The sequence below is a fragment of the Schistocerca piceifrons genome, chromosome 1, assembly GCF_021461385.2.
Source record: "Schistocerca piceifrons isolate TAMUIC-IGC-003096 chromosome 1, iqSchPice1.1, whole genome shotgun sequence".
NCBI classification, from domain to species: domain Eukaryota; kingdom Metazoa; phylum Arthropoda; class Insecta; order Orthoptera; family Acrididae; genus Schistocerca; species Schistocerca piceifrons.
In genome coordinates, this window is record NC_060138.1 from 777,856,935 (window position 1) to 777,878,054 (window position 21,120).

General features: G+C 45.0%; 1 protein-coding gene across 3 annotated transcripts in view; it reads right to left on the reverse strand.

The window, feature by feature from the left end:
- The window catches only part of LOC124788910 (WD repeat-containing protein 74), a 102,647-nt gene that overhangs the window by 39,949 nt on the left and 41,578 nt on the right, over positions 1-21,120 (reverse strand). For all 3 annotated transcript variants that reach the window (XM_047256209.1, XM_047256202.1, XM_047256196.1), the window contains 2 exons: positions 1,152-1,256; positions 917-1,056 (listed from right to left, as the gene is read on the reverse strand). In XM_047256209.1, coding sequence (XP_047112165.1) covers positions 917-1,056; positions 1,152-1,256 — 245 coding nt within the window. The remainder of the gene's footprint in view (positions 1-916; positions 1,057-1,151; positions 1,257-21,120) is intronic.

Consider the following 21,120-nt stretch of genomic DNA (forward strand, 5'->3'; position numbering starts at 1 on the left):
TGCCACTTTGCTTCAGAACTAGCAAGATCTCCTCCTCTTTTACATTTGTGTATTGTCTAAAATATAAATCAAATCAACTTTTTATTAATAAGTACACTTTATACATTTTTCACACTTCATTTTCGATTTATATTCAGTCACTGTGTCACTTTGACTACTCACACTTCGTTGTTTGTTTTTATTCACTCACTGCACTACTTTTTTGGTTCCTTCCTTCATCATTGATAAGAAACTGATGTTGAACCCATGATGGGTCTTGCTCTATATACCACTACCAATGGGTGGTAGCACCACCAGCGGCAAATTCCAGAACATACCAAAACGGCTTTGAATGGTCCACACTGTTTCACACCATTCCAAAACATTTGAAAGTGTTCTGGAATGTTCCACAATGATTTGGGATGTTCCCAAACATTCTGGAATCTTCCCGAATGTTCCAGAGTATTCCTAAACACTCCAGATCATTTTGGAACATTCTGGAATGTTGTGGAATGCTGCTGAATGATCTAGAAATTTCTACAGGGTGAAACTTCCAGCCCTTATATCTTCAAAAGCAAGACCTTCAGATAAAAATGGAAATCTTCTTCATGGATGGAGGATAGAGGGCTACCACACCATATAACTCCCCTGATCATACCAGGACTAGTTTCTGAGTTTTCGCAGCACACAAACTGTACACTTATTTTTATAATATATATTGAGTACTGATTAGTACTGCTGACTTTAGGGAAATCATGGTTGAAATTAGGACTTACGACATCACTCTTTTCATTAACTGTTTTGATTTTTTTTTGTTCTTAGCACATGTTCTATTCCAATACGATGTAGAATTAAAAATGATAAAGACACCAACTAACAGTAACCTAAAGATTTCTATGTAGTAAAGTGACATATATTAAGTTGTTATTCTTCCTACCTGTCCTTCATGGTAGATGACATGCATGTAAGGCTGCACATTTCTCTCCCAATAGAGGACTTAGACGGAAGACTTCCCAGTGGAATATCAACACTGAGTACTGGTCGTTTTGCTGGCCCTTTTGTGTCATAAAGACGTACCTGCAAATCATACATAGTAATAGTGAATTTGATGAAGTGCAACACAAACAGAATTGCAGTTTTTAAAGAAGTATAACAAGAGCTTAATTGTTTACCTGTCCATATTTTGTACAAACAGCCACACTGCGGTCACCATCTGGTAGAAAAACAAGATCAGATGGCCAAATTGGAACTTGCAGCTCAAGCTCATTCTTTCTTACCTAAAAAGCAATAAGTATATTACACTGTAATTGTTAGGATTGCAAAAGGTGAATCTACTAAGAACAGACAGACAAAAGATAGTGTAGTGAGTTACAGTCTGCTATCCTCTTGAGTAAATGTATGTCACATCACATATAGTAAATAATTGAGGAGTAAAGGTAACAACTCACTAAACTGTAAAAGTGTTGCGTCACGTGCAAGGGTGACAGCTCCCACCCCTCCCCCTCAAATGCTCAACCACACATTGGAGACTGAGACCAGGAAGATTACGGGAATGAAGGATATGTTGTATGGATAAATCCCAGCTAAGTAGTTCACAAAAGTTAGTGCTGAGGGGAAGTAGACAGATAACAGGTTTTGAAGCAGCCATTGAATTCAAGCATGTTGAGCTCAAGGGCATGTTGTCTGCTCTTGGCCACAGTTTAGCATTGGCCATTTATTTGAGTGGATAGTTGGTTGGTGGCCATGCCCACAAAAATGCTATCCAGAAGTTGCAGCAGGGCTGATATACGAGTATGTCATGGCCTCTTTAACAGTTGGCCTTGCATCTGACACAATAGGATAAGCCTGTGATGGGTTAGAGTAGGATGTGCTGGGTGAGGGAACCAGGTAGGTCATGCAGCTTGGTCTCGACAGTGATATGAACCATGTGGCATGGGATCGGCATAGGATGGACCAGAGTATTGTGTAGGTTGAGTGAGCATCAGATCATCATTTTAGGAGGGGCAGAGAGGTTTGTGCATATGATTTCTTAATTTCTGGGCATGATGATAGATAGTCAAAGTGTTGGCTCTAATCTGGGATGAGTTTGGGTGATGTGGGAGGTGCTCCCCTTCTCTCCTGTTCACTTACCTTTATTCCTAAATTATTTACATTCTGCCAAAACTTTCCATAACCTATATTACAATGATAGACTGAGTATTAAATGGTAAGACTGACATAAGTCCCTACATGTCCGCCCCGATAGCTGAGTGGTCAGCGTGACAGATTGCCGTCCTAAGGGCCCGGGTTCGATTCACGGCTGGGTCGGAGATTTTCTCTGTTCAGGGTCTGGGTGTTGTGTTGTCTTCATCATCATTTCATCACCATCCAACGCACATGTCGCCCAATGTGGCGTCGAATGTAATAAGATCTGCACAAAGGCGGCCAATGACGCCAAATGCTCATTTCCATTTTCCAAGGTCATAAGTTCTTTAAGTAAAAAGACCAATGCAGAAGTCAACATACAACAGAGTCTGCAAAGGTAAGAAAGAAAAAAAATGCCCACAGTGGCAACAATGTAGACCTGGAGCAAATGAAGTTTTCAGAAAAAATGCCTCGTTAAACAAGAACCATGAAGAGTCTGTATTACAAACTCAGTATATTACCAAACAGTGAGAAAGTTGTACCTTGTACTAATTAATGATGGCACTGGAAACATTGCATCAAATGGTGTTCAAAAAGGAAATACCACTTTTGATGGATAACAATGGTAACTGTGGGCAAAAATTTGTGTCATTAAAATCATAATGAATAATTAATTTGGTAATGGAAGGAAGTGTGTGGGCTAAAAATTGTAGAGAGAGTCCAACGTTTGAATATAGTAAAGAGGTTCAAATTCATGTCAGCTGCAGTAGTTATGCAGAGATGAAGAGACTTACGCAAGACAGACTAGCATGGAGAGTTGCATGAAGCCAGTTTCAGAATAAGGACCACAACAATAACAATAATATTACTTTCAGAATATTTGAGAGAGGAAACATGAGAGGGAGATTTATGATTTCACACCTGCTTAAACACAACTGTCAAAAGTCAGCAAAATAAAACAGAGATTCACACACTGATGTCTTTCTTACGTACATCAGTGATGAAAAAATAGTTATATTATTGGATGACCTTAAATCATTGCTTAAATTCATACGAAAGATGAAACATTTACTTTTTCATATTGTCCACTAAGAAAATATTGTACAGATTAAATAAAAGTGCAGCAAATAATTAGTAGGAAAGGTTATGGGTTTTACAGAAAAATTTTGTGGGAGAGATGAGCGTCAGAGGTTACCAAATCAGGTGAATAAGGTTGATATTCCAACACTATGTTCAAAAGGCCTCACTTGTACTATGGGCAGATCCATTATTCTGGGAAGTGAACTTTTTTTTGTGGAAACTTCCTCTTTGGGACATTATTCACTGTGGATTATCTTGAAGAGAAGTACAGTCACATTACATTTTGTGAATGAAGGACCAAACTCCTTATAAACCTTTAGTAACTTCTCTTAAACTTTCCAATACAGAGAATATGATGACAGCATGGTATTTCGGGCTATCAATATGAACAAAACTCACGCAACATGACTACCTTAATAAGCAGTATAAACAAATATACTCCACAGACTGTGGTGACACTTGACTTGCGTGATTGCATAACATATAGCAACATTTAATAAAAATTATTGGATATCAAAGTCATCTCTAGTCCATGCTGAGAACATTTCCCTTTGTCCTTATTATCAATTATGTTATAACAAACATAAGCTCAACAGCAACAGCTGATTGTCTCTCTCTCTCTCTCTCTCTCTCTCTCTCTCTCTCTCTCTCTCTCTCTCTTCTGTCTGTAGGGAAGTCAAATGTGATCTTTATTCATCACACTTTATTAACTGAGAGATTCTTAGAAATGTTGTTGTTGTTGTCTTCAGTCCAGAGACTGGTTTGATGCAGCTCTCCCTGCTACGCTAACCTGTGCAAGCTTCTTCATCTCCCAGTACCTACTGCAAACTACATCCTTCTCAATCTGTTTAGTGTATTCATCTCTTGGTCTCCCTCTACGATTTTTACCCTCCACACTGCCCTCCAATACTAAATTGGTGATCCCTCGATGCGTCAGAATATGTCCTATCAAGCGATTCCTTCTTCTAGTCAAGTTGTGCCACAAATTTCTCTTCTCCCCAATTCTATTCAATACCTCCTCATTAGTTATATGATCTACCCATCTAATCTTCAGCATTCTTCTGTAGCACCACATTTCGAAAGCTTCTATTCTCTTCTTGTCTAAACTATTTATCATCCACATTTCACTTACATACATGGCTACATTCCATACAAATACTTTCAGAAACGACTTCCTGACACTTAAATCTATACTAGATATTAACAAATTTCTCTTCTTCAGAAACACTTTCCTTGCCATTACCAGTCTACATTTTATATCCTCTCTACTTCGACCATCATCAGTTATTTTGCTCCAAAAAATAGCAGAACTCATTTACTACTTTAAGGGTCTCATTTCCTAATCGAATTCCCTCAGCATCACCCAATTTAATTCGACTACATTCCATTATCCTCGTTTTGCTTTTGTTGATGTTCATCTTATATCTACATCTACATCTATATGATTACTCTGCAATTCACATTTAAGTGCTTGGCAGAGGGTTCATCGATCCACAATCATACTATCTCTCTACCATTCCATTCCCGAAAAGCGCGCGGGAAAAATGAACATCTAAACCTTTCTGTTCGAGCTCTGATTTCTGTTATTTTATTTTGATGATCATTACTACCTATGTAGGTTGGGCTCAACAAAATATTTTCACATTTGGAAGAGAAAGTTGGTGACTGAAATTTCGTAAATAGATCTCGCCGTGATGAAAAACGTCTTTGCTTTAATGACTTCCATCCCAACTCGCGTATCATATCTGCCACACTGTCTCCCCTGTTACGTGATAATACGAAACGAGCTGCCCTTTTTTGCACCCTTTCGATGTCCTCCGCCAATCTCACCTGGTAAGGATCCCACACCGTGCAGCAATATTCTAACAGAGGACGAACGAGTGTAGTGTAAGCTGTCTCTTTAGTGGACTCGTTGCATCTTATAAGTGTCCTGCCAATGAAACGTAACCTTTGGCTTGCCTTCCCCACAATATTATCTGTGTGGTCTTTCCAACTGAAGTTGTTCGTAATTTTAACACCCAGGTACATAGTTAAATTGACAGCCTTGAGAATTGTACTATTTATCGAGTAATTGAATTCCAACAAATTTCTTTTGGAACTCATGTGGATCACCTCACACTTTTCGTTATTTAGCATCAACTGCCACCTGCCACACCATACAGCAATCTTTTCTAAATCGCTTTGCAACTGATACTGGTCTTCGGATGACCTTACTAGATGGTAAATTACAGCATCATCTGTGAACAACCTAAGAGAACTACTCAGATTGTCACCCAGGTCATTTATATAGATCAGGAACAGCAGAGGTCCCAGGACGCTTCCCTGGGGAACACCTCATATCACTTCAGTTTTACTCGATGATTTGCCATCTATTACTACGAACTGCGACGTTCCTGACAGGAAATCACGAATCCAGTCGCACAACTGAGACGATACCCCATAGGCCCGCAGCTTGATTAGAAGTCGCTTGCGAGGAACGGTGTCAAAAGCTTTCTGGAAATACGGAATCAACTTGAGATCCCCTGTCAATAGCAGCCATTACTTCGTGCGAATAAAGAGCCAGCTGCGTTGCACAAGAACGATGTTTTCTGAAACCATGCTGATTACGTATCAATAGATCGTTCCCTTCGAGGTGATTCATAATGTTTGAATACAGTATACGCAACAAAACCCTACTGCAAACCGACGTCAATGATATAGGTCTGTAGTTCGATGGATTACTCCTACTACCCTTCTTAAACACTGGTGCGACCTGCGCAATTTTCCAATCTGTATGTACAGATCTATCGGTGAGCGAGCGGCTGTATATGATTGCTAAGTAGGGAGCTATTGTATCAACGTAATCTGAAAGGAACCAAATCGGTATACAATCTAGACCTGAAGACTTGCCCGTATCAAGCGATTTGAGTTACTTCGCAACCCCTAAGGTATCTACTTCTAAGAAACTCATGCTAGCAGCTGTTCGTGTTTCAAATTCTGGAATATTCCATTCATCTTCCCTGGTGAAGGAATTTCAGAAAACTGCGTTCAATAACTCCGCTTTAGCGGCACAGTCGTCGGTAACAGTACCATCGGCACTGCGCAGCGAAGGTATTGACTGCGTCTTGCCACTTGTGTATTTTACATACGACCAGAATTTCTTCGGATTTTCTACTAAATTTCGAGACAATGTTTCGTTGTGGAACCTATTAAAGACATCTCGCATTGAAGTCCGTGCCAAATTTCGCGCGTCTGTAAATTTTAGCCAATCTTCGGGATTTCGCGTTCTTCTGAACTTCGCATGCTTTTTCCATTGCCTCTGCAACAGCGTTCGGATCTGTTTTGTGTACCATGGGGGATCAGTTCCATCTCTTACCAATTTATGAGGTATGAATCTCTCAATTGCTGTTGCTACTATATCTTTGATTTTGAGCCACATCTCGTCTACATTTGCATAGTCAGTTCGGAAGGAATGGAGATTGTCTCTTAGGAAGGCTTCTAGTGACACTTTATCTGCTTTTTTAAATAAAATTATTTTGCGTTTGTTTCTGGTGGATTTGGAAGAAACGGTATTGAGCCTAGCTACAACGACCTTGTGATCACTAATCCCTGTATCAGTCATGATGCTCTCTATTAGCTCTGGATTGTTTGGGGCTAAGAGGTCAAGTGTGTTTTCGCAACCACTTACAATTCGCGTGGGTTCGTGGACTAACTGCTCGAAATGATTTTCAAAGAAAGCATTTAGGACAATCTCGGAAGATGTTTTCTGCCTACCACCGGTTTTGAACAAGTATTTTTGCCAACATATCGAGGGAAGGTTGAAGTCCCCACCAACTATAGCAGTATGAGTGGGGTATTTATTTGTTACGAGACTCAAATTTTCTCTGAACTGTTCAGCAACTATATCATCGGAGTCTGGGGGTCGGTAGAAGGAGCCAATTATTAACTTAGTTCGGCTGTTAAGTATAACCACCACCCATACCATTTCGCACGGAGTATCTACTTCGACTTCACTACAAGATAAACCACTACTGACAGACACAAACTCTCCACCACCAATTCTGCCTAATCTATCTTTCCTGAACACCGTCTGAGACTTCGGAAAAATTTCTGCAGAACTTATTTCAGGCTTTAGGCAGCTTTCTGCATCTATAACGATTTCAGCTTCTGTGCTTTCTATTAGTGCTCGAAGCTCAGGGACTTTCCCAGCACAACTACAATTCTGACTGTTCCTTGATCCAAGCATGTCCTGTATTTGCCATGCACCCTTTGAGATTGCAGCCCACCCTTTACTTTCCCGAGGCCTTCTAACCCAAAAAACCACTCAGTCCACGCCACACAGCCTCCGCTACCCGTGTAGCCGCCAGCTGAGTGTAGTGAACTCCTGACCTATTCAGCGGAACCCGAAACCCCACCACCCTATGGCGCAAGTCAAGGAATCTGCAGCCAACACGGTCGCAAAACCGTCAGCCTCTGATTCAGACCCTCCACCCGGCTCTGCACCAAAGGTCCGCAGTCAGTTCTGTCAACGATGCTGCAGATGGTGAGCTCTGCCTTCATCTCGTTAAGCAAGACTGGCAGCCTTCACCAAATCAGATAGCCGCTGGAATCCAGAGAGAATTTCCTCAGATCCAAAGTGACACACGACATTAATACCGACATGTGCCACCACCTGCAGCTGGCTGCACCCTGTGCTCTTCATGGCATCTGGAAGGACCTTTTCCACATCAGGAATGACTACATCAGGAATGACTCCACCTGGAATGCACACAGAGTGCACACTGGATTTCTTCCCCTCCTTAGCCGACATATCCCTAAGGGGCCCCATTACGCACCTAAAATTGGAGCTCCCAACTACCAATAAGCCCACCCTCTGCGATTGCCCGGACCTTGAAGGCTGAGAATCATCCTCTGAAACAGGGCAGGCAGCTGCATCTGGCTCAGCCAGAGATATTACCTGAAACCTGTTTGTCAGACGCACCAGGGAGGCTTTCTAATCAGCCTCCGGGGACGTCTTTCGCTGCCTGCCATGCCTTGGAACGACCTCCCAATCAACCACAGGCGAGGGCTCAGCCCCACTGCGGGCAGCAACTGGGGCAACCACAGCGGCAGACCGATCTGGGGACAGACGGGCCGAGGTTGACATCCCCGTGATACCCAAGTCCGGCTCCTCACAGTGGTGCCCATTGGCAACAGCCTCAAGCTGTGCGACCGAAGTCAGTGCCGCCTGCAGCTGTGAGTGAAGGGATGCCAACTCAGCCCTCATCCAAACACAGCAATCACAGTCCCTGTCCATTCTAATCGATGTTGAACAACAGTTACTGAAACACGAGTCTGTGCCTAGATAACGCAAGGGAAACATGCAAAGAATGTATGAACTAACTTGTACAAATGCCTAATGACTGCACTACAATCTGCCTGAATTTACGATTACAGTAACTAAAACTCGAAATTACACTTCCTATACGAAACTCACACACAATTTAAGTAAGAATCTACAAAGTAAACATGGAAAAGAAGCTATATACATATCTTTCTGCGCTTTCTTAGAAATATACGAGTTTTTTATTGCAGATTAAATCTTTATGAAGAGTTAATTCAATGTAAAACTTCGCAAACTTTTCAATGTTGCTGTTTTCTCCAAATGTGTCCTACATAATCTAAGGTCCTGAGTACTGAAATACTGAATTCTTGAATTGTCTCATTCTCTCTTTTCTGCTGCCATATTTAAATAATAATAATAATAATATCAGCAGAGACCATGTGCACCACTGCAGATTTTTGAAAGGCATACAGCTCTATAGATAGACCATCACTTATCCAGGAACTAGAAGAGAGGGGACTTGATTAGAAAATAGAGACATTATCAGGCAGACACTAACAAATGCCACATCCAAAATTTAATTTACGTTAGAGTTATCAGAGTCCTTCAAGGTTAGGACTAGAGTGAGACAGGGTGATAGTATTTAACCATTACTGTTCAATATATTATTACATAAAGCTGTCAGGGAATGGGAAAAAGAACTGACGATACAGGGACTTTACAAATCAATCAGGCTAGGAAGGAAAACAAAGGACCTAGATGTTGGCTGTCTGAGACTGGCTTATGATCTGGTAATACTCACAGATAACAGAGAAACTAGAATAAAACAAATCCAGGTCCTACAAGAGAAGACTGAAAAGGTCAGAATATAGATCACCTTCAGTAAAACAGAACACGTGTCAAACTAAAAAGATCATGACAAAATGTTGAGAGACCGGGAGAGTTCACAAATGATACAGGCAAATGGGATAGATAAAGAAGCGCACTAATAGAGAAATCAAACGATGACTAGAGCATTGTAGAAGAATGGCAACATTTACAATAAATCATGCTTAGAATGTAATGTAAAAGTGAGGCATTACAACACTTCATCAAGCCATTAACCTTACAGCATCAGAAATGCTGGTCATGGATTGGAAATATGCATTACAAAATATCAAGAAACTCGAAATAAGAATCAGTCAAAATACTACAGCCCAATAAGAGAGAACAAGGGTACAGACTGCAGAGAAGACAGGAGACCGATCAGGTATCTAACATACTATGTAACGTGAAGAAACATCAATTGAAATTTTACGGGCATATCGAAAGAATGCCAGACACCCAACAAACTAAACAGACCTTGGAGTACACAGAAAGCATTAAGAACATAAAGTGGATCACCGAAGTCAAAAATGTCCTGGTATAACACACTCAGAAATATGGAAGACAGACAAAGATTCAACCAGAAACTTCTCAAGTGGAAACTAAGCCAAAAGAGCAAGAGATTCAAGACAGGAAAAACTTGATTGGTAGAAAGGAAGAAAATGCACAGTGCAAAGATGAAAGAAGAATGGTGCCTAAGAAAAACTCACATGAAGTAGATGCTTCATGCTGTTGTCTAGTGGCCTTGTAGGTGTGACTTTGCTGCACCTTAGTAAGTAGAAGGCTTTTGTATCTTCCTTCGCAAATCGTGTAGTACCACTGACAGACGCTTACAAAAGTAAAGTGTCTGTCAGCAGTACTAGCTTGTATCTTAGCTTGCATCTACTCGAAACAGCTATGTACATGCTAAGGTTATGTAATAACATGTGCATTTACAAGCATATTGAGGCTCATGACTCAGCTCATATGCACTGATTGATAGTTATACTGTAGCTGAAATTTGGATCTGCAATGAAGTACAGACTGAATTGTGACTGACTGCTGAGTTCCTTCCTGTTTGAATTACATCACATTCACTGTGCACAATGGTTACAATGGAATCCAACCTGATGACTCTAAAACAGTTTACTTGGGAAATCAAAATGTTGTGGCATTAATGACATCTTATCAGACATTTATTCAGTCTTGTCTTCATACCAGAAACCAGATATCATAACATCATTAGCATTTAGCCACTAGCAATACCAAACAAGCATTGCAACAACACTTTTTAAAAAGCAGATAGATAATTCAGAACTTTGCACAAGCATAAACGAATTCTTTACATAAGAATTGAACCACTATAAAATTATTTTGTTAATGCCAGCAGAGAGCTTCACAAAACTACATAAAATATTCATCATCATCTTACATAGTTTCCAGCCACTGGCTGAATCTGCTTGGAACCTAAGCCTTTCTGTTGCCTACCGTCTTCCCATCTACAGCCTAATCCAGTTTTCACCTTTCTTTTTAACACAGTCCTTCACTCCTTCCAGCTGTCTGTCTCTTGGTATTCCTCTTGATATTTTCCCTTTCCTTTTCATCTCTCTTATCTTTCTGGGTATCCTCTTCTGCTCCATTCACTTAACATCTCCAGGTCATCAAAGATTTGATTCCTCAATCCCCTCCTATGATGGTTCCTTCTTTACTAATTCCTTGATACTCTCATTCCTTAACCTATCCCTCTTTGTCTTTCCAATACTATTTCTCAAGAATTTCATCTCATTAGCTTGTATTTTGCTTCACTCTCTCTTCTTTTCATCACCCAGGTCTCTGATGCACACATCAGGACTGGAAAATAGTATGTCCGACATATAACCCTTTTGCTGTTTTGCGGATCATCCTTGATCCACATATACTCCTATAAAATGTGTCTGCTTGTCTGCAATGCTCATTTATTTCTCTGTCATTTCTTCCATTTTTCTAAACTAAGCTTGCCATGTACTTGAAACTCTCCACTTTTCTCAGTTGTTGGTTTGGTTTGTGGGGATTAAAGGGACCAGACTGCTACGGTCATCGGTCCCTTGTTCCAAAGCTTAAATACTACCACACAGAGTAAAAACGGATAATAGAGACAACAGACAACACAGGACAAGAAAAACTCAGACAAAGAACAGACGTAACAAATTAAAATCACACGAAGTGTGGCCATGGTTGGCCGACCATAGAAGAAAAAAGAAAAGCCAACCACCAAGAACACATTAAAAACTCAGTTTAAAACCGTAGGCCAAAGGCCAGAATCAACACAAAACAATAAAATAACAGATAAACACTCATATTAAACGATAAAAACCCCCTGCCCGAATAAAACGTAAAACTAAGCCAGCCATAGCAGGGTCATCAGTTAAAAGGGCAGGGAGCGTATCAGGCAGCGCAAATGTCTGCCTGACCACAGCTAAAAGGAGGCAATCCAACAAAATGTGGGCCACTGTCAAAGCCGCCCAGCAGTGACACAGAGGAGGGTCCTCTCGACGCAGTAAGTAACTGTGTGTCAGCCAGGAGTGGCCAATGCGGAGCCGACAAAGGACAACTGAGTCCCTGCGGTTGGCTCGCATGGATGACCGCCACACAGTCGTTGTCTCCTTAATGGCACGGAGTTTATTGGGCGTGATCCGATCGCGCCATTCAGCGTCCCAAAGCGCAAAAACTTGTTGGCGGAGAACTGCTCGCAAATCAGTCTCTGGGAGGCCAATGTCCATAGATGGTTGACTGATGGCCTCTTTCACCAGGCGGTCAACATATTCATTGCCCGGGATACCGACATGACCAGGGTTCCACAACAAAGACCACAGAGCGGCCGCAACGGGCAAGAGTATACAGGGACTCCTGGATAGCCATCACCAGACGAGAACGAGGGTAACACTGGTCAAGAGCTCGTAAACCGCTCAGGGAATCGCTACAGATCACGAAGGACTCACCTGAGCAGGAGCGGATATACTCTAGGGTATGAACGATGGCGACCAGTTCAGCAGTGTAAAAGCTGCAGCCAGCCGGCAATGAGTGTTGTTCGGAATGGTCCCCTAGAGTAAGCGCATAACCGACCCGACCAGCAACCATCGAGCCGTCTGTGTACGCAATGCCAGAGCCCTGATACATTGCAAGGAGAGAAAGAAAGCGGCGGCGGAAGGCCTCCGGAGGGACTGAGTGGTGGTGGTTGTTGGGATGTTTAAGGGGGACTAAACAGCTAAGGTCATCAGTCCCCCATTCCAAAAACAGGCGAGACAAAGTCGCAGAGCAGATAAAACCCCAAGGGGAAGGAGACTCCCCCCCCCAGGTGCTAAAGAACACAAATTAGGCAACGAACACTACAGAAAAGAAGAGTACAGACGAACACCAGACAGAAAGAAATAGAAGAAAAGAAGATGGCCGGAGACTGGTTGACTGACCACCAGAACAAAAAAAAGGGAAAGAGTCAACCATCCGACGACACATCAAAACAGCAACAAATATGGAGAGACGCGAGGACAAAAGACACAGAAACGGAAAGGTGCAGAACCCCCCCTAAATGGATCCATAAAAAGGACTAGCACGGATAAAACGTAAAACATTGTCAGCCATGGAGGCATCGTCGCATAAAATCAAAGGCAAGGTGCCCGGGAGATTAAAAGACTGCCGAAGGGTGCGCAGTCGGGGACACTCCAATAAAATGTGGGCGACCGTCAGCCGGGACCCACACCGACACAGGGGGGGATCCTCCTGACGCAAAAGATGGCCGTGCGTCAGGTATGTATGGCCGATGCGGAGCCGACACAGGATAACAGAGTCCCTGCGAGAAGACCGCAGGGAGGAGCGCCACACATCGGTCGTCTCCTTGACAGCCCGCAGTTTATTAGGCACTGTCATGCCTCGCCACTCAGCAGACCACATCCCAAGCACCTTACGGCGCAACACCAGCTGCTGATCGGGAGCTGTGAGGCCGATCTCCAAAGCTGGGGCGTCGAGCGCCCCTTTGGCCAGCCTGTCAACACGTTCGTTCCCCGGGATGCCAACATGACCTGGCGTCCAAACCAAGACCGCCGAACGACCAGAACGGGCAGGGACTGAGTCCTTCGGGCCTTGTGCCAATTCCAGCTGGAGGCAAGGGCGAGGCACACACCACGGGGGTGTATGCAAAGGTGCCCGGAAAGGAGGCGGAAGAGGTAAAGCCCCAAGCCTGGAGAGAAGCTCTTGGACACGGACCGCGGTCATACATCCAGCCCTGGGCCTGCGTTCCGGAAGAAGGACGTGCGACTGTGGGAATAGTAGCCGATAGTTAGGATGCCCGGGCAAGCTGAAAACATGGGCAGCATAAGCGGCCAGCAAACGTTGGTGCCATAACCGCAGTGGAGGGACACCTGCCTCCACTAGTGTGCTGTCCACAGGGCTGGTACGGAAAGCACCTGTGGCAAGGCGTATCCTGCTGTGGAGGATTGGGTCCAGCACCCGCAACGCAGGCTCCCATAATCCAGACGGGACTGGATTAACGCCTGGTAGAGCCGTAACAGGGTAGATCGGTCGGCGCCCCAGCGGGTGTGGCTCAAGCATCTCAGAGCATTTAGGTGGCGCCAACATGCCTGTTTAAGCTGCCGAATATGAGGCAGCCAAGTCAATCGGGCATCAAAAACTACACCCAAAAACCTGTGGGTCTCCACCACAGCAAGGAGTTCGTCGGCAAGATAAAGCTGCAGCTCAGGATGGACTGTTAGGCGCCGGCAGAAATGCATAATGCGGGTCTTGGCAGCCGAGAACTGAAAACCATGCGCTACAGCCCAAGACTGCACCTTGCGGATAGCGCCCTGTAGCTGACGTTCAACAGCTGCAATGCCAGTAGAGCTGTAGTAAAGGCAGAAGTCATCAGCATACAGGGAAGCGGAGACAGAATTTCCGACCGCTGCGGCGAGGCCGTTTATTGCGATTAAAAACAGGCAGACACTGAGGACAGAGCCCTGTGGCGCACCGTTCTCCTGGACTCGGGAGGAACTATGAGAGGCCGCGACTTGCACGCAGAAGGTACGATACGACAGAAAATTTCGAATAAAGATCGGCAGAGGGCCCCGAAGACCCCACCCATGAAGCGTAGAAAGTATGTGATGACGCCATGTCGTATCGAACACCTTCCGCATGTCGAAAAAGACAGTGACCAGGTGCTGACGGTGGGCAAAGGCAGTACGGATGGCCGACTCCAGACTCACCAGATTGTCAGTGGCGGAGCGGCCTTTACAGAACCCACCCTGAGAGGGAGCCAGAAGGCCCCGAGACTCCAGTACCCAATTCAAGCGCTGGCTCACCATCTGTTCGAGAAGCTTGCAAAGAACGTTGGTGAGGCTAATGGGGCGGTAGCTGTCCACCTCCAAAGGGCTCTTGCCCGGTTTCAAAACGGGGATGACAATGCTTTCCCGCCATTGCCCCGGAAACTCATCCTCGACCCAGAGACGGTTGTAAAGGCCGAGGAGGCGTCACTTGCAGTCCACTGAAAGGTGTTTCAGCATCTGACAGTGGATGCGATCTGGCCCAGGAGCGGTATCAGGGCAAGCGGCAAGAGCACTGCGAAATTCCCACTCACTGAATGGAGCATTGTAGGATTTAGAATGGTGGGTGCGAAAAGAAAGGCTCCAACGTTCCATCCGCTCTTTAATGGAGCGGAAGGCCAGTGGGTAATTGGAAGAAGCGGAACTAAGAGCAAAATGCTCTGCCAAGCTGTTGGCAATTTCGTCGGAGTCTGTACAAACTGCTCCATTCAGTGAGAGCGCAGGGACGCTGACAGGGGTCCGATAGCCATAGAGGCGTCGGATCTTCGCCCAGACCTGCGATGGAGAGACATGGAAGCCAATGGTGGACACATACTGCTCCCAGCACTCCTGCTTGCCTTGGCGGATAAGGAGGCGGGCCGCGCACGCAGCCGTTTGAAGGCGATAAGGTGGTCGATGGAGGGATGTCGCCTGTGACACTGGAGCGCCTGCCGGCGATCTTTAATCGCTTCAGCGATCTCAGGCAACCACCAAGGCACAGTCCGCCGCCGAGGGGACCCAGAAGAATGGGGAATGGCAGATTCGGCGGCAGTAACGATGCCAGTGGTGACCGATTGAACCACCGCATCAATGTCATCACTAGAGAGAGGCGCAATAGCGGCAGTGAAGGAAAACAAGTCCCAGCCAGCCTTATTCATAGCCCACCTGCAAGGGCGCACAGAAGACTGACGCTGTGGCAGTGACAGAAAGATCGGAAAGTGGTCACTATCACACAGGTCGTCATGCACTCTCCGTTGGACAGACGGTAAGAGGCTAGGGCTGCAGATCGAAAGGTCAATGGCGGAGTACGTGCCATGCACCACGCTGAAGTGTGTGAAGGAACCATCATTTAAAAGCAAAAGATCGAGCTGTGCCAATAAATGCTCAATGGTGGCGTCTCGACCTGTCGCTACTGACCCACCCCACAGAGGGTTATGGGCATTGAAGTCGCCCAGTAACAAGAAGGGTGGCGGCAATTGGCCTATCAGAGCAGCCAGGATATGCTGTGCGACAGCACCATCCAGTGGAAGGTAAAGACTGCAGACAGTAACAGCCTGTGGCGTCCACACCCAAACAGCGACAGCCTCTAAAGCTGTTTGTAGAGGTACAGACTCGCTGTGAAGAGAGTTAAGGACACAGATGCAGACGCCACCAGACACCCTTTCATAAGCTGCCCGGTTCTTGTAAAAACCCCGATAGCCACGGAGGGTGGGGGTTCGCATTGCTGGAAACCAAGTTTCCTGAATAGCAATGCAGAAGAAAGGGTGACGGCTGATGAGTTGTCGGAGCTCAGCTAGATGGTGGAAGAAACCGCTGCAGTTCCACTGGAGGATGGTATTATCCATGTCTGAGAAAGGCGTGAAGGGACTTGGAAGGCAGATTACGCCGCTGGGTCACCTGCTGCCTCCAATTGAGCATCGGTGCTAGAGCTATCCATGGCATCTGAGGAACCGGCGAGATCGAGTTCCTCAGCGGACGCCAGAATCTCCACCTCGTCCTCAGACGCAGAGCTTGTAGGAATCAGTGGGACAGGTGCCACCGCAATGTCGTTGGTCTTGGGGACTTTCTTCTTTTTCTGCTTGTCACGCTGTGCCTTCAGTGGTTCAGGCTTCATGGGCTTCACTGGGTCAGTCTCAAGGACGGACAACGACCGTGAGGCCCTACGACCAGCGACCGGTGGTTGTTTGAGCCATTTGCGGGTGTCCGCTTTTAAACCGGTCGGAACTTGCGAAGGGAGGTCCCCAAGGGACCCCTTCCTGGTGAGAGAAGCTGAAGAAGTCTTACGCTTCTCCGGCTGGGAAGGGGGAACTGATGTCCCCGATGGTTTGGGGGGTGTTGCTCCTGAAGTAGATGGAGCAGGAGCAACAGGGAGAGAAGTGCCCCCCACAACCAAGGGGGCCTGTGAATTCTGACAGAGCTGAGGTCGAACTGTAGGGGACAACATGGCAGAGGTTCGAACAGGTGTTGCAGCCGTGGCATAGGTGGATGTCATTGGCACAGGATGTAACCGCTCATATTTCCGCCTAGCCTCAGGGTAGGTCAGGCGGTCCAGGGTCTTATATTCCATTATCTTCCTTTTTTTCTGGAATATCCTACAGTCCGGCGACCAGGGGGAATGGTGTTCTCCGCAGTTAACACAGATAGGAGGCGGGGCACATGGAGTATTGGGATGCGAAGGACGTCCACAATCTCTACACGTGATGCTGGAAGTACAGCGGGATGACATGTGTCTGAACTTCCAGCATTTAAAACACCGCATCGGAGGAGGGATATAGGGTTTCACATCACAGCGGTAAACCATCACCTTGACCTTTTCGGGTAAGACATCACCTTCAAAGGCCAAGATGAAGGCACCGGTGGCCACCTGATTATCCCTCAGACCCCGATGGACGCGCCGGACGAAGTGAACACCTTGTCATTCTAGGTTGGCGCATAGTTCATCGTCGGACTGTAGAAAAAGATCCCTGTGGAAGATAATACCCTGGACCATGTTTAAACCTTTATGGGGAGTGATGGTTACAGAAACATACCCCAACTTGTCACAAGTGAGCAACCTCCGTGACTGGGCAGAGGATGCTGTTTTGATGAGAACTGACCCAGAGCGCATTTTGGACAAACCCTCCACCTCCCCGAACTTGTCCTCTAAATGCTCCACAAAAAACTGAGGCTTGGTTGGCATAAAAGATTCACCATCAACCCGCGTACAGACAAGGTACTGGGGTGAATAATCTCCACTGCTGTCTTGTGCCATGTGTTCCTCCCATGGAGTGGCCAGGGAGGGAAATGATCTCGGATCGTATTTCTTCCCATTGAGGTTAGACCTCGATCGCTTAGAGACTGCTGGTGGAGGCCCACCAGCGAGAGATGATGTACCACGCTTCACTGCGGGTCATCCGCCCTGATGCCACCCACTCCGACCAGGGGCTCTCCCCACGGGTGCCACCCAGCCGCAGCATAGACCACCTGGCAGGATAGCCTTTGCTGGGAGTCCCGATGCCCCAGAGGGATAGGCATCTACTCCTCGGCATACGTGGGGAGGTAGCAGCTCAGGCATCAGCAGTGCGATCCCTGTGTAGTCAGGGGGATACCACCAAGAGGGTACATGACAACCCCACCACAACGGACTGGCTACCGTGCTGGATGTCGGGTGTCGAAATATCCATGTACATCACGAGGGCAAAGATGTAAGTGCACAATGGAGGGAATGTATGCTATCTGGAACACACTGCAGCCGATGTGGCCAGAAGTTCGATGGAAGTCCAACTCCATGACAATATCGGGTGTGCCAGGTCTTAGGGCAAGATAGATATATAATACACCACGTAAGGCGTCCTTCCCCAAATGGTACGCACTAACAGAAAATTTTGAAATGTAGTGGTCAAACCCCTTAGGGGACCATCATATTAAGGCCGAAACATTTGAGACTCCTTTTAGTCGCCTCTTACGACAGGCAGGAATACCGCGGGCCTATTCTTACCCCCGAACCCGCAGGGGGGTTTCTCAGTTGTTCTCCACCAATTGTTATTCCAGTTGTGACTCTCCTTCTTCCTAGTTCTAGTTATTATTTCATATTTACTTATGATAAATTTCATCTCATATCCTTCTACTATTTATTGCCATATGTACAACTGCTCCTATATTTCCTCCTTGTTTCCCCAGATCATCAACTCATCTGCAAACACCACCACTTTCATGTTCCCTTCACCTATTACTTGCACCACTCTGGTTATTATCTCATACATCACCACAATGACGAGCAATAGTGAAAGTGCACATTCCTGCCTAAAGTAATTCTTTTGTTCCACCCAATCTGATCTCGCTGGGAGTTAAATGATAAGGTTACCAGTGCCTCCCACTTTCAAACAGTTACTCTACCATCATAAATTTCTTGTATCCTTCATATAGTCTAATATAACGGCATAAATAAAAAATCTACTAGCCAAGCAGCAGCAAGAGGAAAAAAATGGAAATACACAGGCCTTCAGAGCCAGTGGCTCCTTTTTCTGGCAGAATGATTGAAGGCAAAGGAAGAGGGATGAAGGAAAAGGATTGGTGAGGTTTATGAAATGAGGAGAGTTACAGAAAAGTCGCCCAAAACCCCAGGGTTAGGGGAGACTTAACATTTGGGATAAGAATGAAAGACTCCATATAATCTGCTTTTCTACTCCTCTGTTCTCCAGGGACTTCCATACCTTGTTTCTACATAAACTACCATAAGCTTTTCCACTGTCCAGGAAGGCCATCAGTAGACCTTTTTATATTCATATTGGTGTTCTGGTAGCTGCCTTACAGCAAAAATAAAAGCTATTGTGAACATCCCTGTTCTGAACCCATGTTGTTGTTCTGCCATTCTTCCTATATTTTTGCCCGATTCCACGTTTCCAAAATTTTCTAAAATATCTTTGCACAATGGTTCATCAATGTGATTCCCCTACAGTTATTGCACTCTTTTCTATTACCTTTCTTGAAGATCAGGATAATTATTCCCCTTCTTCCACTTTTTTGGGATCCTCTTCTCTTCCCAATCAATTTTCATCACACAATAGAGCCTCTCCTGCTGTTATCATCTCCACACTCAGCTCATCAAAATCTGGTACCTTCCCTCCTTTCATCTCCCTTATTTCATCTTCCACTTCTCTTCTTGTCACATCCTTTTCTAATAGCAGTTCCTCTCCCTTCCTCCTCAGCCCAGTCTCCTTTCGTGTTCGAGAGTCCTTCAAGAATACTGCCTCCTCATCTTCAGTTCCTTCTCATTTTCTACCTCTTTGTCACCTTCACTCACCATTCAAACATTGTCTGTGTATCATTCTGTCTCTTATTTTTAACCATCCCATACAGGACCTTTCTTGAACATTCACTGTCTTCCTCCACCATTCTAGTCCATTTTCCCACAATAGTCTTCTCTCCACTGCTCTTTCTTTCTTGTCTGGTATTCTTCTATTGTCTTTACTGCCCTATTCTGGAACCATACTCTAAAGGCTCTATTCTTCTACTGCACTATACCTTCATTTCTTCACTCCAGCTTGGTGTTTCCTTCCATTTCTTTTTGTTGCTTGTCCTCTCTCCAACTACTTCTGCCACATTTATTAATGTTCTCTTGAATCTACCCCATTCCACTTTCATGGTTTTTTGTTCATCAATTGGGATTTACTCTATTCCGCTTCCTTCATCTTTCAGCTTCCGTACACTTATATGGCTATGCTGGTTTTCTATTCCTTTCTTATCCTTAGCCCCTTTCAGGTTAATCAAATCAAAAACTGATTTCATTAGTGTTGAATCCATAGTTTTCAGGATTGTGGGACTCATTGGCTACACTCCTGATGACATAACCCCTAGAGGTGGAGGCGGCAGTAAGAAGGGGTGATGTGTAAAGCAAAACTCTGGAAGATTTGGAACAATTTCTACAAAACATGGTGCACCCATGACTTCCTGTTTGCTTTAAATTAGATTGGTATAATTAAGTAACTGAGCAATCTCTGTAATTAGTCAGTATATAAATACGAGGATTGGAACTTTAATAGTGGCAACTATTTATTTACAGCTTGTAGAAAATAGATGTGTGTTTCAAAGTTTTACTTACCTTCAAAGTAGTCACCAGCACTGTGTATAACTCATTGCCAGTGATGTGGAAGTCGTAGGATACTCTTAGCAGTGCCAGTTGTGTTCAGTTCAAGCGGCGCGGTCTATTGCCCAACGACTTTGTAGCAGTTCTGAAGTGAATACCATGAAGTGTTTCCTTCAGTTTAGAAATTGAATTGAACTCACGAGGTCTTAAGTCAGGGGAGTGCAGTAGGTGATATAGCACTTAGCAGCCCCATCAGTCAAACAAATCAGTAACAGCTTGCATCCACACACTGTCCCGTAAAATGATGTTCAGATCCTGCAGAAAGTGTGACCACTTCTTTCTCTATGCTGTTCATTTTTGGAACACAACCTACGACAAGCTTAGAGACAGAAGTGATGACACTTTCTGCAGGACCTGACCATCATTTTGTAGGACAATGCTCAAGCATGTACAGTGCAAGCTGTTACTGATTTGTTTGACTGATGGGGCTGCTAAGTGCTATACCACCTACTACACTGCCCTGACTTAAGCCCTCGTGAGTTCAACTCGATTTCTAAACTGAAGGAAACACTTCATGGCATTCGCTTCAGAACTGCTACAAATTTGTCGAGCAACAGACTGTGGCACTCGAACTGTGACCACAACTGGCACTGCTAAGAGTATCCTACGACTTCCGCATC